This window comes from Tribolium madens, unplaced genomic scaffold, assembly GCF_015345945.1.
Source record: "Tribolium madens isolate multiple individuals breed KSU strain unplaced genomic scaffold, Tmad_KSU_1.1 Scaffold_96;HRSCAF=242;Tcas5.2_LG5, whole genome shotgun sequence".
NCBI lineage: Eukaryota > Metazoa > Arthropoda > Insecta > Coleoptera > Tenebrionidae > Tribolium > Tribolium madens.
In genome coordinates this window covers 9,565,046-9,580,665 of record NW_025401068.1, presented here as the reverse complement: position 1 = coordinate 9,580,665, position 15,620 = coordinate 9,565,046, and the positions used below count along the sequence as shown (strand labels likewise).

The following is a 15,620-nucleotide window of genomic DNA, read 5'->3' as shown; positions in this document are numbered from 1 at the left end:
GTAAAAAATACCACAAAATAAATACGCTACTTGTCCTGGCCTCTTTTATTTAATTTTTCGGACTCATTTTTTGTTAAACTAAACTATTGTGTCACAAAATTACTGTTTTTTTAGGTTTCTTAGCAATTTTTTTTAGCAATAAATATATTGTGAAAGACCGCATGTTTTTTCCATTAAGTGGTTTCAACTAGGTTTATGTAAAAACAAAAAAATAAAAACTATTTAGACAAATAAAATAGCATTTCTTGTTAGGTAACTACGGGTATGACAACACATTAAATATAAATAAATAACTTTAGTGGTTAAAAATTCCATCAGATTTCTAAGAAGACTAGCATCTCATTATAGAAAACATTTTTATTTTGATTCCACAGTTCAACAAACAAAGCAGAAAAATAACTTTATGTTTTTTTATAACGTCTTTGCATACCGAAATAAGTTAACAGTAGTATAATGAACTTTTAATCCCAACTCTAGAGTTTTTTTTTTAATTGTGGTTTCAAAATATTTTTATTTTTATAGAAGTTAGTTTGTCAACTCCAATTGTAATAGCTCTGCAGCTTTTGTAGAGGAAAATTTTACATTTTATTTTTGGTTTCTCTTCGTGAGTTGGAATTAAAGTTATCAGTAAAGTTCATGTAATACAATTATTCTTATTGGAGAGGAAGCTCTTGTAATTTCCTCAATAGTAAAATTATTTTACGTCTCACGTAACCGATTTTTTTGTGAAAAGTGAAATTGGCAGTGCCATGCCAGGAGCACTGCAGCAAAATGTAAATATATTTATACAGAAGTAAAAGTGGTAACCGTAAGTGAAATCCCATAGTTTTGGGATACCTGCCAAATGTCGTTTTGTTGCTCACACCTTGACACACTTTATCACTTTCTTCCTTGGTTATCAGCAATCAAATCGATCGAAATTCTTCAGCAGAGAGCCGGAAAAGTCCGTGAACCTGACCGCAATTTGCCAAGGACAAAACGAAAATTGATGGAAGGAGCCTGTTTCCATATTAGGATCACATTATTAGAAATTCGAAGATTTTTCACAAAAATTCCTAAACATATTAAAATTGTTTTGAGCAACCTACTTTCTTTTGACTCGATAATTATTATTGCTGTCTTAATTGTTTAAAAATCCTTGAAATCGAAATTAGGAAAGCGTCATGGCAGGAAATATGTCATAAATTTCGACGTATTCCTAGTTCCTACGTAATTTCTAAAATGCATTATGCTCATGCAAATGAGATATTTAGCTTCTAAAAATAGCTTGCACATCCTAAAGGTGTGCTAACATTTTGATAAATGGCACTGTTCACCCACCCAGGATTTCAGTTGTAGTAACAATATTTGATTCCAAGTGAACTATTTTAATAGAAAACAATTTCTACGTATTGTTCTCATTCAGACCACATCAGGCGTGCATATGTAATAAGAAATCACAATTTCACTGACCCTAGCACAACAAAGTGTGAAAGGTAGGACTACCTACTCCATTTGAAAAGCGATGCATCTTCGATGGTGCCAATGAAAGTCTGACAATTTAATTGTGCTTTAATGCCTTCTATAATTAACCATATTTCAATTTGATTTTGTGAAAGCTAACACGTGAAAAAATCATAACTCTCGTGAGTTGTTACATAAAGGATGGATTAATCGCAAGTAAAAGCTTTGCAAAATACTAAAGTAGTGATATTATAGTACATTTATTTCATTTTGTATTTTTATAACTTATTGTTATTAAATTTATTGAGTTTTCAATAACAAAATGTTATGATTTAAAAAAAAGTATCTTTGTTAAGATTAAAAATCAGAAAATAATGTAATATTTTGTGACCTTTTGACGAAATTTTCTAGACGCGTATAATTTAGGTTTTGAAACTATTAAACATTAAAATATTTTAATTTCTTCGCTATAAAATTAAGCACTCGGAAAATAAACAAAAAATTGCTTGATATGTTTAACAGTTTTTAGTTATTACTTATGAATAAAAATTGATGAAATAATGTTTACGTTTTCTTGGTGTTTTAATTTATTTGTTCCTTAGTGTAAGTAAAAAAAAAAACAGCTTTTGTAATAGTTTATTGTACGACTTTTCCAGTGAAGAAGAACAACCTAGAGAGTTATTGGGGCATAAACTATTTAGTGCTTATAAAATTTGACGTATTAGTATTATGTACTAGTTGTTAGTTATTATCTATTTTTGTTTGGGTAATTTGAGTAATTAAGGGGGTATTTTGATTATTATTATTAAGTTATAATGAGCTATAAAAGTTTTACAATATGGGTTGTGTTATAATTATTTCAGCACAGTATAATTCGCGAAAACTCTTAAAATAGCCACAACATGTAATTAAAATTTCTAGATTGTTACAATTATTAAAATTCAAGGTTTTTGTTGAGAAAGTTAACTGTTGATTATTGCCATTTGTTTCCTATTTGAAATTAGATGTAAGAACTAGATAAAATACTTAAAAATATAAAATACATAATAGATTATTTGGTTCAGTTGTTCTTGAATTGTAAATCAATGCAAATAATTTAGATATCGAAAATGTGTCCAAGCCTAAGTGACGCAAATTTTATGAAGGTCTTCCATGAAATTCATTGGGTGTGTAGGAAATGCAATGATAATAGTGTAATAAAATATTCTTGCCATGAAACACCGTGAAACAAGAACAAAATTGAAGGTTAACTTCCCTCTGCTTGGGTGACGAAAGGATACGCTGATTCAACGTGATTTACAACATTTTTCATTTTTTAATACAGATTTTTTTTCTAATTTGTTTATCTAATGTATTATCGTTTAGCATTATGTGACTATTTTCATTACCGTCGTTACATCGGTATAATAAAAGAGTAGCTATAGGCACCATCGAGCATTTCATTCTGAAAACACAATGAGGTTGTGTTCATGTAAAGTTTGCGTGATTCGACTTATTAAATTCTACCTGTAGACAAAATAATGAAGTACATATCTTCCTGTTTAACTTTCCATTGCATTTTTGTTCCATTTTAACTTTGAGTAAACCAATGTCATCTGCATTTTAAATTAATTCGGTGGAAATGTTCCAAATTTTTGATTTTGTCACAAGTTCTTAGATTTGATTTCAGTACAAGGTTGCTTTAAAGATCAATTAAAATCAGTTGAGTAAGAATCGGCTTTCATGCCATAAAACTATCAATTTATGTATACAGAATGATGGATTAAGCATGTATCCTGTCAAAAAATAATTGTACGAAAAATATCTTCAGTTTTGATTTATTTGCTATTCATACCACAAGACATAAAAGAAACTACTACCACTAAATGTTGATTTCATAATTTCGTTGAATTATTATATAGGGTGTTTCGTTTTTAAAAATTTAAACAGGTGATAGAATATTCAATTTTATGACAAATGTTTCCGTTCAAAAAGTGATGATTTATTTAAAGGTTTATATTTTTACTTTTTAAATAAAGTGTTTTGTGTAGTACTCCAAATTTTGAAAAATCTAATTTTACAAAACATTTTTTTTATTTATAAAATTATTAAACAGGTGTTAATAAGGCAAGTAAAACAATGGGCTATATACTCGTTAGTTGAAAGATAAAAAATAATAAATTACAAACCTGCGCAGTTATGCTGTTTAGGTAAGGCTTGTTATATACGTACCTACTGCCTATTAGTGTTTTTACTCATATCAAAGCTTATTGATTATTACTGATGCTGATGTAGCAGCAAGTATAGAAAAGTGAAAGTAAATAATGGTGAAAGCAATTTAGTTGGACCTGTTTCATGACTTCATATGCCACATATTCGTAAATACCGAAATTTTGTTTATTACTCTTTCTTTCAATAATTTAGTAATGATCACAAATTGCAATCTTCAATTGCAAGATTTTTTGATATAAGCGAGATTGTAGTAATTTACGTAGTTTGTACTTAGTTTCATTTAGTCGCCTACTACATTATAATGTTACTCATTACTTAAACATGACTCCGCAACACAATATTTTAATTAATACTGTAATGTGGTAATTGTCGTTTTTAATTTTGATTTAAATCTTAATAACTCTCAACATTAATTAGAACAAATTGTTCTTTTGTTAATTACTCGAGAGAGTAAGGAGAGATCCTTGGATGGTTTAAAACTTTTATGGGAATTTTGAATCACTGTGTTGCACAAACATTCTACTGATATATGTGGGTAACTGATTTAACAGTTTCTTCGAAAAAGCGTTTATTGGTATCAATTATCGTTAAACTTATTTCGGAAAAATGAAAGTGTTCCTACATCGTCGCTTGAAGTTTAATGTCACGTTAACAGGCTTTCAAACTTCTTAACATAGGAATTTGTTTCTTTAGTATGTAAATTAATGGTAAAAATAATTTTGCCGTGAGTGTGGTTTAACGAAAAACGTCACCAAATGTTATATTTATGATAAAAACAAGGGTAACAGGAATGCTACCTTGAATTTTGTAAATTAAAATCAGTTTCTTTGATCAATTCTATCAATTAAGAAAATGTTGAGCCGTTTTGACCTTGAAATAAGTGAAGTCGGAGAGATTTGCTACTGGATAATTTAGTTTGTGGTTGAGTGATTCTGATTATGAGTTTCAACACTTAATTAATGATACTTTATGGTTCAAGGAAGGTAGGGTAAATAGTTGAGTATAAAGGAAAAATCTTGCATTTTTTTGATTATGGTTTTATTCAAATTTTTACAAAACAGAATCGTTTATAAATTTACATATACTTTCTAAGAGTGTATGTTACATGTTTGTGTGTTTCGCATAGAAAACGCTACATCGCCACTAGGATATTAAATCGAGAAATTAACAGTCTAGCCTTATCAAGATATATTTATTACAAAAAATCAACAAATAAATCACGCATACAGTCATTGAAAAATAATAAATACAAGATGGAACAGTAGGATCACTAAAACCCCAATTAAGAGCCATTTTGGCAAGGGTGACACTATAAAAAGTCCCTTAATTATCTAAATGGGTGACTTAGAAGAAACCGTCCCCGGTAGGATCATTAACCCATGGGTAATTGTTAGGACAACGCACGCAAGTTTGAAGGTTGATGGTTTCTCCAGGAACTTCTTTTGAAGTAAGTTTACAAGAGTGTGGCACCCAGCAGTGAGGGTTTCCTTCAACCACACACTTCTCCCTCCATGGCTCAAAGTTCTTTGACTCAGTAATAGTTCTAGGATTTTGAATCCATTGGATAACTTGCGTCATGGTTACGAAATAGACATCATTGCGGTTGGCTAAAATTTCGTCAACCCAGTAGAGAAAGGCATCCAAGAACTCAGGATTGTTCTTCAACCACGCGGCATGGAAGTAAAGACCCAAAGGAGCACGGTTTTCTTCATAGTGACGGTCAAAATTGTGGTTCAAAAAATTGTAAAACTGATCTCCGGTCAATATGTTCGAACACGAATCGACCATAGCGCAACCAGGGAGATATTCGTCGTTGGTGGGGTCTTCTCTACGGTCAAGTTCGTTCAAGACCATTTCCCAAACTGCGTGACTCCTGGTAGGACAGCTTTGCAGATTACCGTGGCAACGATGAGGCATCCTGAAATACATAGTGTAGGGCCAGAGGGGTGGGTTGCTAAGAGGTGCGGTGATAGTGGAGTCGTATAAGAAGGCTTGTTCTTCCATCATGGTAAATTGGTTGTTGCCTCCTACTCTTAGATATGGAGCGCGAACACCTACTACACTGTTGTCGGTCAAATTGGCGAATTTCTCAGCAATGATTCTCATGCCGGCCATTTCTTTAGCCCAGTCGTCCACTGTTGCGTTGGACCAGAAACGCTCGTCGTCATTGTGTCTAAAATGTATGATTAAAGAAATATTGTTTGCGCAATTTGGCGTTTTCTATGACTTACGTGATGGAGTGGACGGCAATCTCATGACCTTTACGGTGCATTTCCTGAACGGCTGAATAGTTGGTGTATTTGTGAGATACGAAGAATGTGGCTTTAATGTCGCAGCCGTTGGGGTTTTTGCGTTTCCCATTGAAAATTTCCTTGTAAAGTTCAATATTGTTGTTGTTAATGGCGTCGTCAAAAGTGATTGTGACCATTTGTGGCACGTCTTTAGCAGGAAGGTCGCCGGGGATGGTGGTACCATCCTCGGAACAGAAACAGTCGGGAAGAACGCAAACGGCTGGGTCGCATGGAGGGGCACGGTTTGGATCATTGTCAATATCTAAAATTTGAAGAAAGTGAGAGAGTGTACTTTCGTAAACAGCGATGATTAAAAATCGAAGCAATTAACATAATAGTTCTTTAGAAAAAGTGAAACGTGTTTGTAAAGGTTGTGGGTCAATTAAAAATCGAGTAAAGGGTGATCATGTCGTAACAAGATGTTTGATAGTTGAGAGGCGGCTTTGGCGAGCACCTACATTCTTGTGATGGAAAGTGGGCCGTCAAAGTGGCTTGTATTACGGCGCCGCACCCGCCAACGTTGTAGACGTTACATCAAGGACAACGAAAGTTATTTCTTAACATCGACTTTCGCATTAAATGTAACCTCACAAGGTCCCTGGGCCGAGATCTAACTCGCTCCATCACAATGCATTCCGATTCACGAAAGCGAAAGTCACACAGGTTCGCATGCCGAGGATGCAACACTACACCTGATGAAACTTACCACAACTATTTTCGTCGGATCCGTCCGAGCAGTCTTTTTCTCCGTTGCAGAAAAGTCCCCTTTCTATGCAGTTGCCATCACCGCAAGCCAAAGAACCGTCGGGACAAAGAGGCTCGTCTGTGATCAGCAAAGGCTTTACTTTGCGTTCCTTGTTCTTGAGTTTGCAATTTTTAACGGAGTCTTTCCAGTCGCAAGTCTGCTTATCGATGTCGAAATACAAACCTGCCGGACAACGGATAGCTTGAAGACCCTGCAACAATATACAGTCTTCACTACCAATAAAATCACTCGAGACAGACTGTGACGACCTTGCTAAAATTCAAGGTGCCATTCAATTAATTTTGTCAAAACCATTAATTAAAGGAGCAGGAAGTGAATATTAGAGTTACTTACAGAAGATGTGCATTGAATGACGTCACGGCAGTTGTCTCCTTCTCCCGCCACCAAACGGAACCATTCACCAGCATCTTTGTCTTTGCATAATTCCACTTCAAAACTATCTTCTTTCTTTGGGGCTGTTTCTTCGGCCTGTTGTGCAAAAACTGAAAACCAGGATATCAAGATATTAATTATATAATAATATTTTAATGTCATGAATCTCATTTTAATATGTTTAATTTATAGATTCGCTTATGTGCATAATGAGTTAGACAAGAGAAAGTCAAATTTTCGACTTCGAATGTATGCTGACTTAAGATTTGGTATCTAAATATGGTGTACCACGTAAAAAATATTTGGTCAAGCTAACTCGCAAATAAAAAAATCAATATTCAAGCAGAAAATTGCCCCAAGTATTGACGTAATCAAATTATTATGTAATATTCTGAAAAGTGGACTGTGGTTTCATGCCCCTATTTACTTACAACATGCAAAGCCGCAAAATAACAAAAATATTTTGTATAATGATAACTTCTTATTCGATATTTTATCTGGGGTGGAGACTTCAGCGAATCAAATAAATAATACATTAATGATGCAAATGACAATTACAATTTCTAATTTACTCGTAAGCAAGCTGTTTTTTGCAAATTACATGCAAAGAGAGATATAATTTAAGTTGCATAACTTGTTGTTCAATTTGTGGGATTGCACTTACGCTACAATAGTAAAAATTACTATGAAAAATGCTAATGAAAATTTATAGTTAAATCCAGGTTAAACTTCGCATATGATATTTACATCTATTTTCTATTGTATTAATTAGAAAACGTTTCAATTTTCTAGTCAGTGAATCTTCAAATTAATTACTTTATTACAAAGTTGTTTTAATTAAAATTCTAAAGTTAACTGTAGAAGAGAATGCACATATTAATTAAATAATTTACCGCATTAGTTAATGACTTGTTATAATGATTATGAAAGTCGAATCGACCTTTCAGTAATTACTAACTGCATTACTACTGGAAAATGCGATAAATCCAGAATATGTAAGGAATGACAAACAAGTCGACAAATAAATGAGAGATATCTTCTAAAAATCTAGAGAGAAAACTGCAAGGTAATCAACTTTCACGGTATCACATATTTTATCACCTACAGGTAAAATTTCTATAATTTAAGGCTCATTCCAAATTTAAGTTATACAAAAATTCCTACTTGTTTGTGGAATGATTTTTCCAATTAAAATTACGACTAGTTTTTTCCCCAAAACTTGCAAGAATTTTAATATGTGATATTAATGTTACGGTAATTTAAAATATTTGACAAGTTGGTTGGTTTTTCAAGAAATTGTTTCTCTTCTGACCTATCATTGATGTCACTGTCGACCCATAATAGACTTGACCAACTTTTGACTTTTTTTATTTTTTGTTTTTTTCATTGTAATGCTAGAAGGGGATAATTGAATTTTTCTTGTGCTTTTTGGTAACCGCTTTTTAAGAAAATAAGTTAATCCGGTAGCGTTACGTGAAACTTTATTGTTCTTTTTTGAAAAAAAAGAGATTGCAATTCACGAAAACAGTAAGAATTGTTGGCAAAAACAAAAACCTGTTCGCTGTGTCCATTACCGAAGGCCGTATTTATCTCGCGACAAGTGAAAGCAAACGTTAAAAATAAATTTCTTCTTCCTGGTCAATAAGACGGTCTTTTGACACGCAAGATAAAATCGAGTTAGTTTGAAAGTGAGCAATTTCGCTTTCCGCAGATGGCCACTTACCGGTACAGGCACATATCGCAAGAATGAAGAGCGCACCTTGCTTGAGCGCCATCACTATTAAACTAAAGCACTACACCGCTGAACACAATTGACAGACCCTGCGCCTTGTCTCTGACTGCTTATATACTCGGCCTACATCTACGACCCCCATTGGCCGACGTCACTTCAGCTACAGTCAGAAGAACATTGGCGGTTCGGCTCCGGGATGTTGGCTTTTCCTCAGTGGTGTGGTGCAAACTTCTTCGCTCGATCGACGACGGTATAACCTCAAGTATAGTTTTAAGATTTTAATTTTAGTCTTACAGTGTATTGGTAGAAAGATGACCATGCTTTATTCTAATCTAAAAAAAAATATTTCAAGAAAGGATTAAGTTTACTCTCTGTTAAATATGCTTCCAGAAACCGAGTCTTAAAGTAATATGAAAAATTTTGAAAAGTATTATAATCTTAAATACAAAAAAAAACAGAATTACAAATAGAGAAAAGGAAAAAAATACTCTTATTTGTGTTTAATTCTTTTTTATTTTATATTCTCATAAGGGCTTCATACACTTAAGTATCACTTTTTGATTTCAAAATCAATTAAGACAGAAAAAAATTACAGAAAAAAAAAGAATTTAACGAAAGTACGTTATATGCAAGGATAGTTTTGGTTTTCTGTATTATGTTTAAACATTTGGTGCCGGATCTTGGTCAAAATACAGGGTTATTCACGGGAGGGTTATTTCTGAAAAAATTTTTGCCGTAACCAACAATACCAATCTCACTAACTGCTAAATTAAATATGTTATTTTTTTAAATTACAAATCAAAGTAAGTTGGATAGATTTGCCAGAAATGTCAGATTGACAGATAACTTATATTTAATCAAAATTCAACAAATAAATTAACAACTTAAATTAATGTAAAAGGTGTTTGAAGTGTCTACCATCGACTTTTAAACATGCGCCTAGTCCGTTGGTAAACGATAACAAAGCATGTCGCATCGTTTGAAAGATGATTTTTTTGCTTTAATGTCAAAGAGACAAGACTAATAACAGCTATCGTGGATTTACTTATAATCATTTTCAAAATTTGAAATCAAGAAATTGTTGCAATATGTATAATGGGTTGCGGCAAAAACAAATTCAGAAATAACCCTCTCGGGACTAACCCTGTATACGTCGTTGCAAATTAATTGTGTAATAGTAACAAACATCTTAAAAAAGTTGTACCAAGTTATGTTTAAGTTTTATAAAATAATGAAGTAAATCTTTCAAATACTGCCAACTTACAAAATTTGATAACTGAAGATCTAGATTTGAACTTTTAATAAAAACATTTGTGGCAGTATTGTTTCACCGTAACTTTTGAGTTAAAGTGAGTTCTTTTTATTATTGAAGTGGAAAACCACAATCGCAATGCCCCTTTGGTCCTATCACGAAATACATAGTACATAGTTTTTTATAAAATTTATTTATGTCTTAACGAGATGTATCGTAAATCTAAATAACAACAATACTGTAAAAATTTCATGAACTTTAATACTAAGTAGTTATCTGTGAAATTCTTCAATTTTTTGCCATTGATTAAAACTAATTTTGTCTAACTAAAACAAACTAAAAATTAGTATTGACAACATTTTTGGGAGCAATTACAATGTTCTACCTATAATTACAAAACATGTTTTTCAAAATACCATAAATATGTTGGTACTAATAAGGGAGAATCAATCAGTTAAAGTACTACTGACTCCTACTAAAGAGGATAAAATAAAAAAAGCATGCATATATCTAGTGTTGTCTATTTTTGAAATCCTATTCTATAACGCTACATACAATTACCCCAGGTGTTGTGACAATCTATTTTATTAAATTATTACAGTGATGGACAGTGAATTTCATCCACACAATTTCTGTCAATTCACAAAAATTCACTGTAGTCTGTGCTTTATTGTCATGATACTGACATTCAAATATGTATTGTCAAATTTAATCAAATTCCAACATGCCAGCAGTAAGTGCGTTTAATAAAATAAAAACTATCTCTGGTACAAGAAGGTATGTTTCAAAGACGTGTCTCTATACTTTTGTGCATACCAAGGACTACCATTTCAAAGGACAAAGGTAAAAAGTAGCAAGAAGCATCGAGCATTCTGTCAACATGACAAACGTTAATTAAAATTCTGAAACAAGGTTAGGAAAACCTAAAGACTAATTTACACTTTTAATCTGTCAGGAAAATTGGGTGGACAAAATTCACTGTCCATCACTGTACTCTTGGTAGGTATATGTATTAATATTTTGTCTAATGTAAAGTAATGAGTTAAAAAATGTATTATACAATATAAAATTTAGCTCTGTATGAGAAAATAGTATGTGCTATTGCTTAACGAGGTGTTATGTTAGTTTGCTGGAGCAATAGGTTAAAATTTGATGCTTATTTTTGAAATTCTCTTTTCCTATAACTATTGACCTATCGTTGCTATAGAATAATCGCTGTACCTTTTTATAATTGAACAGCAACAGTATAATATTTTAGAAATAACAATTAAAAATTTTTGTTTATATTATGTACAGTTGCGGAATTAAAATTTCGGGCAGTATTGTCATTTTTATAATGTAAACTCTAAAACAAACTTTATATTAATAACCTCATTTTTTACTCTTGTCATGTTTATGTCATTTTGACTTATTTACTTTAAAAAATAGTGATTTGTGGCATAATAACGGGTAAGCAGCAGAACAAAGCGAAGATTTAATTACACTTAGATCAATTAATAATAAATTTCCTAAGACAGACAAATTGTTTAATTAACAATTTTAACAACAAAAAGTTTAATTGTCAAATATCATTAGTCATGATGACAGTAAAGTGAACAGTGAACTTTTTAAAGTGAATAAGTAAAATACTGCCCGAAACTTTAATTCTGCAACTGTATCTTTACATCTTTTTAATTTTTACATTATAAAGGGTTTCTGCTTTTTCTGCTTTTTAGATGCGTTAAAAACTTTAAGGATCATGAACTTATTAAAATATAAATACCTAAGATCTTGTGAAAAAATAATATACTGCTTCAAAGGCCATTTTGCAAATCACTGTAAAATCTTAGATAACATTTAAAAATCGTGATTGTAGTTAGGAATGTGTGATGACATTTCAGGTACAGATATCGTATAAATGTTATGTGACATTGTGTAACAGCTGCAAGCTCGATTTCCGTAACAATCTTCGTTCTAGACCTTGGAAAATTGTCACAAATCTTTAAAGTACAGAAGTATGCGCATTACGTATTGTACAAGGTGTTTATAAAAGAATGCATATCAAGAATATAATTTATGTAGTAATTATAAAGACTCTTGTATCCTTATTCGTTTTCAGACAACAGAACTGTCAACAATAGGTTTAAGTTCAATAAACCTTTCTTGTTAGGTATACTAAACACGTTCATCTCGAAAGGAAGCACGTATCAAAGAAAAGTTCGATTTGAAACTAAATACATAAATAATTTATTTCACCAACCAATTTCTGTAAGACAGTTTTCCCAGATATGTATGACAAAGATCGATCCTAGAAGATTGTCGTTTGGTATAAATTACCTACTATGTATGGAAGAATTTTGTTAATAATAATAAGTTAACTAATAATAAGTTGTATAAATTCAAGCAACTTAAAAAACTTCATTCAGCAGATGTATGGACATCCCTTGAACACAATAGTATTTAACGTTACAGGCATGGTAAATGGGTTTTACTGGTGATAGCCAGTTATGTGACATTTTCAAGATTAATACAGCGACTTAATAAAATAAAATGTTTTTTATAAATGACGATTTTGCCGTATTTATAAATCATGAAGTGACTACCGGTTTTGAAATGAAGAAACTTTATTGCAAGATTCGCAAATAAATTTGCCTTCAGACTTTTAATAAGTAATAACCATGGCCGTCTTAGATTCTTTGACTTTATTAAATACTTTCACTAAAACTTCTATTTGATAAGAAGTGTGATAAATGGAGTTAATTAATATTTTACGATGTTATTGCGCTTAACATTACAACATTCAACAATTAAAAAAATTAAATAGGTAACGTAATTAGATAATAATTACCTATTGGTGCTAAATGATTGTTAGGAAATTTCTCTCGGTGAGACACCAAAAGTCATTGTGATTGAACTTTGTTTTAATTTTACATCCGGTTTAAAGGCTCACCTACGCAACCAATTTACTGTTACTGCAGTAATTTCCCGTTTGATTTCTATTGGTAAGTGGCGGAAGATACCCATGTCCAAGTAAGATAATCACAAGATTAGATAATAGATGAAACTCATCAAAGACGTCGTTTAAAAATTAATATCACTGTGCTAAGAATAATAATAATTGGCAAAATTTAGCAAGACTTTTTTACATTACATTTTTGTTCATTTCGTTATGAACCTGATAACAATTCTTTCGCTAATTTATTTATTGATTTTAACAGAATATGAATATTATAATTGAGATGATTATTGCAAGAATTTGACCTTTAAAAGGCAAATAATAATTTATACCCATTTGACATTAACAATGGTTATAGGAACTGACTGAGACACTAGTAAAAAAACAATTATCTTACACATTTATACATATAAATCTGTCATTATGCAATGAGTTTATATTAAGACATTTCTGTGTTTTGCTTATAGAGATGCAAGCTTGTCCTTATTTTTAATTCATTATTTAATATTGCCCTCAGGAGTTGCAGTTTTTGTGTTGTTCAAATACATACAAACTACAACTGTCAGTCCAGCTCATCCTTACTTTCACGGATATCAGCTTAAATAATAATTTAATTTTTTTTTTATGTGAGACAATTCATTTTTTTTGAAATTGATTAATGATTTCATTTCTAGATTTCGAATTATTTTTATTAAACGTGATCGTAATAACGCAATCGTATTGATGAAATCGTTTATACGTTCAACATGATTTTTCGTAACTTGATAAATCTCATAAGAAATGCCTAATACGCAAGATATTCCGTATGCAAATGTTTTATTTAAAAGTCAAGGGAATCGGATAATTTAACGATTCATGACATGTTAGCATTGTTGGTGTTGCTATTAATTTTAACTTTTGTATCAATAGTTGATTCCCAACATTATTTTCTTTTATTTATTGTTTTAAAAAAGATTAGAAAAACAAACTAATGAGAAATCATAGGCGATGTCAAAAGTAATATATCATAGCAATAATTTCTTAGAGTAATATGAGTATGATTAATGTCCGAGTTGCTTAAAGAAAAGGATATTATAAAGAATGATAGCACAGTTAATTAACTTTACGCTTTATATTATTTAAGTGATATAAAGTGACAGAACGTCACATCGATTTATAATTCACAAATGTAGAATAAAATGTTGAAATGTTTTATTTGTGCGTATTCTTTTCTACCATTGCATTCGAACACGGTTATGGTTAGTGTAAATTTTCATAGAATCGTTTATCTGATCATTGTGTACCTAATTAGGCTTTATTAGAAAATAAAAGAAAAACTTTTATGTGGTGGAAATAAAACTATAACAACAGTATTTATGCAAACGTGTTTTTCTGCTTTTTTGCACCTAATTTGAAAAATATTCTTCAAGTTTTGAGTTGATAATGATTGTAGCGTTTTTTTTTCTATTCAGAATACTTTTTTTTTATATTATTTTTAAATTATTTTTCTTAATAAACAAAATTTATGCACTAAGTAAGAATATGATTTTTTTATTTTTAAATAAATAGTATTTGAATTTGTAATATTGTGCAAAAACTGTTTAAATGATAGACAAAAGAAAATAATGTCAAACAAACAAAAAGCATCCGGTTATGTTTAGTTGGTTGCATATGTTTGTAGATACATACTAGGTGAATAAAAAATATGGAACTAAATGTTTTTTGCTTAAACTATTTATTTTTTGGAAAAACTAATTGATGAATAATAAAGTACTACAAAAATGTTATGTTTAATCAAAAATAAAATTTTACGAAATTTTGTTTTGCTTTTGAGTTCTACAATTTTTTTTTCTAAATGGCAACGCATTATAAAATGCGAAGGGTAAGATGTCCTCTGGTTTACTTCGATCGCTCGTATGCCGGCGAAGCAAGTTGTCAGTCGACAACAAGCTTCTGTTGTATAGATCAGTTATCCGTCCAACCGTAACCTATGCCTCTGCAGCTTGGGCGTTCGCGCCCTGTAAGACTCGGATGCAAAAGTTACAAACCTTCCAAAACAAATTTCTCCGCATGGCATTCAACGCACCGTGGTTTGTTCGAAACAACCAATTGCACCGGGAAGCCAAGATGCCATCCATGGAGGAATTTCTTCACGACATCGCTCAGCGCTACATTTGTATTGGTCCGGGAAGCCGTGGACTACGACGAAAAAGGTCCATCCAGATGCAAGAGGCCAAGAATGGCCCTCTTGTAGGCAAAGATGTCATCTCTAGTCAGACTTCTCCATCCGGTAAGTCTCTAATGTCAGCGCTACATTTACCTGGCGCAGCCCTGTTTCAGATTCCATCAAATGGTCACCACTTCGGGGGGAATCCCACCGAAGCGTCTTCCTTCCTTCCTGGCGTCACACTTCCTTGTGTGACCGCCCATCATCCGTTCAGGGATTAAGGGTCAAAGACTTTTTATCCCTTAGGTGAACGCGAGGGGTTTTATTATAAAACCATTTTTCTTATGAAGGTTATGATGTAAGGATTACAACTATCTACTTTATATTTAATTAAAAAAAAAATGTTTTTACATAAATTGCAACTTTGACAAAAAAATTGCATAACTCAAAAAAAAAAATTTTGTTCTCAAAA

The 15,620-nt window shown here is 31.7% G+C and overlaps 1 protein-coding gene across 1 annotated transcript; it reads right to left on the bottom strand.

The window, feature by feature from the left end:
- Nucleotides 1–4,827: 4,827 nt before the first annotated feature.
- On the bottom strand, nt 4,828–8,968 carry LOC123012910 (chitin deacetylase 1). Its single transcript, XM_044411138.1, has 5 exons — nt 8,807–8,968; nt 7,045–7,193; nt 6,652–6,901; nt 5,886–6,207; nt 4,828–5,827 (listed from the first exon to the last, which is right to left on the bottom strand). Exons 1-5 carry the CDS (start codon nt 8,856–8,858, stop codon nt 4,999–5,001), a joined length of 1,602 nt encoding a protein of 533 aa, XP_044267073.1. The 5' UTR covers nt 8,859–8,968; the 3' UTR covers nt 4,828–4,998.
- Between the last annotated feature and the right edge of the window lie 6,652 nt (nt 8,969–15,620).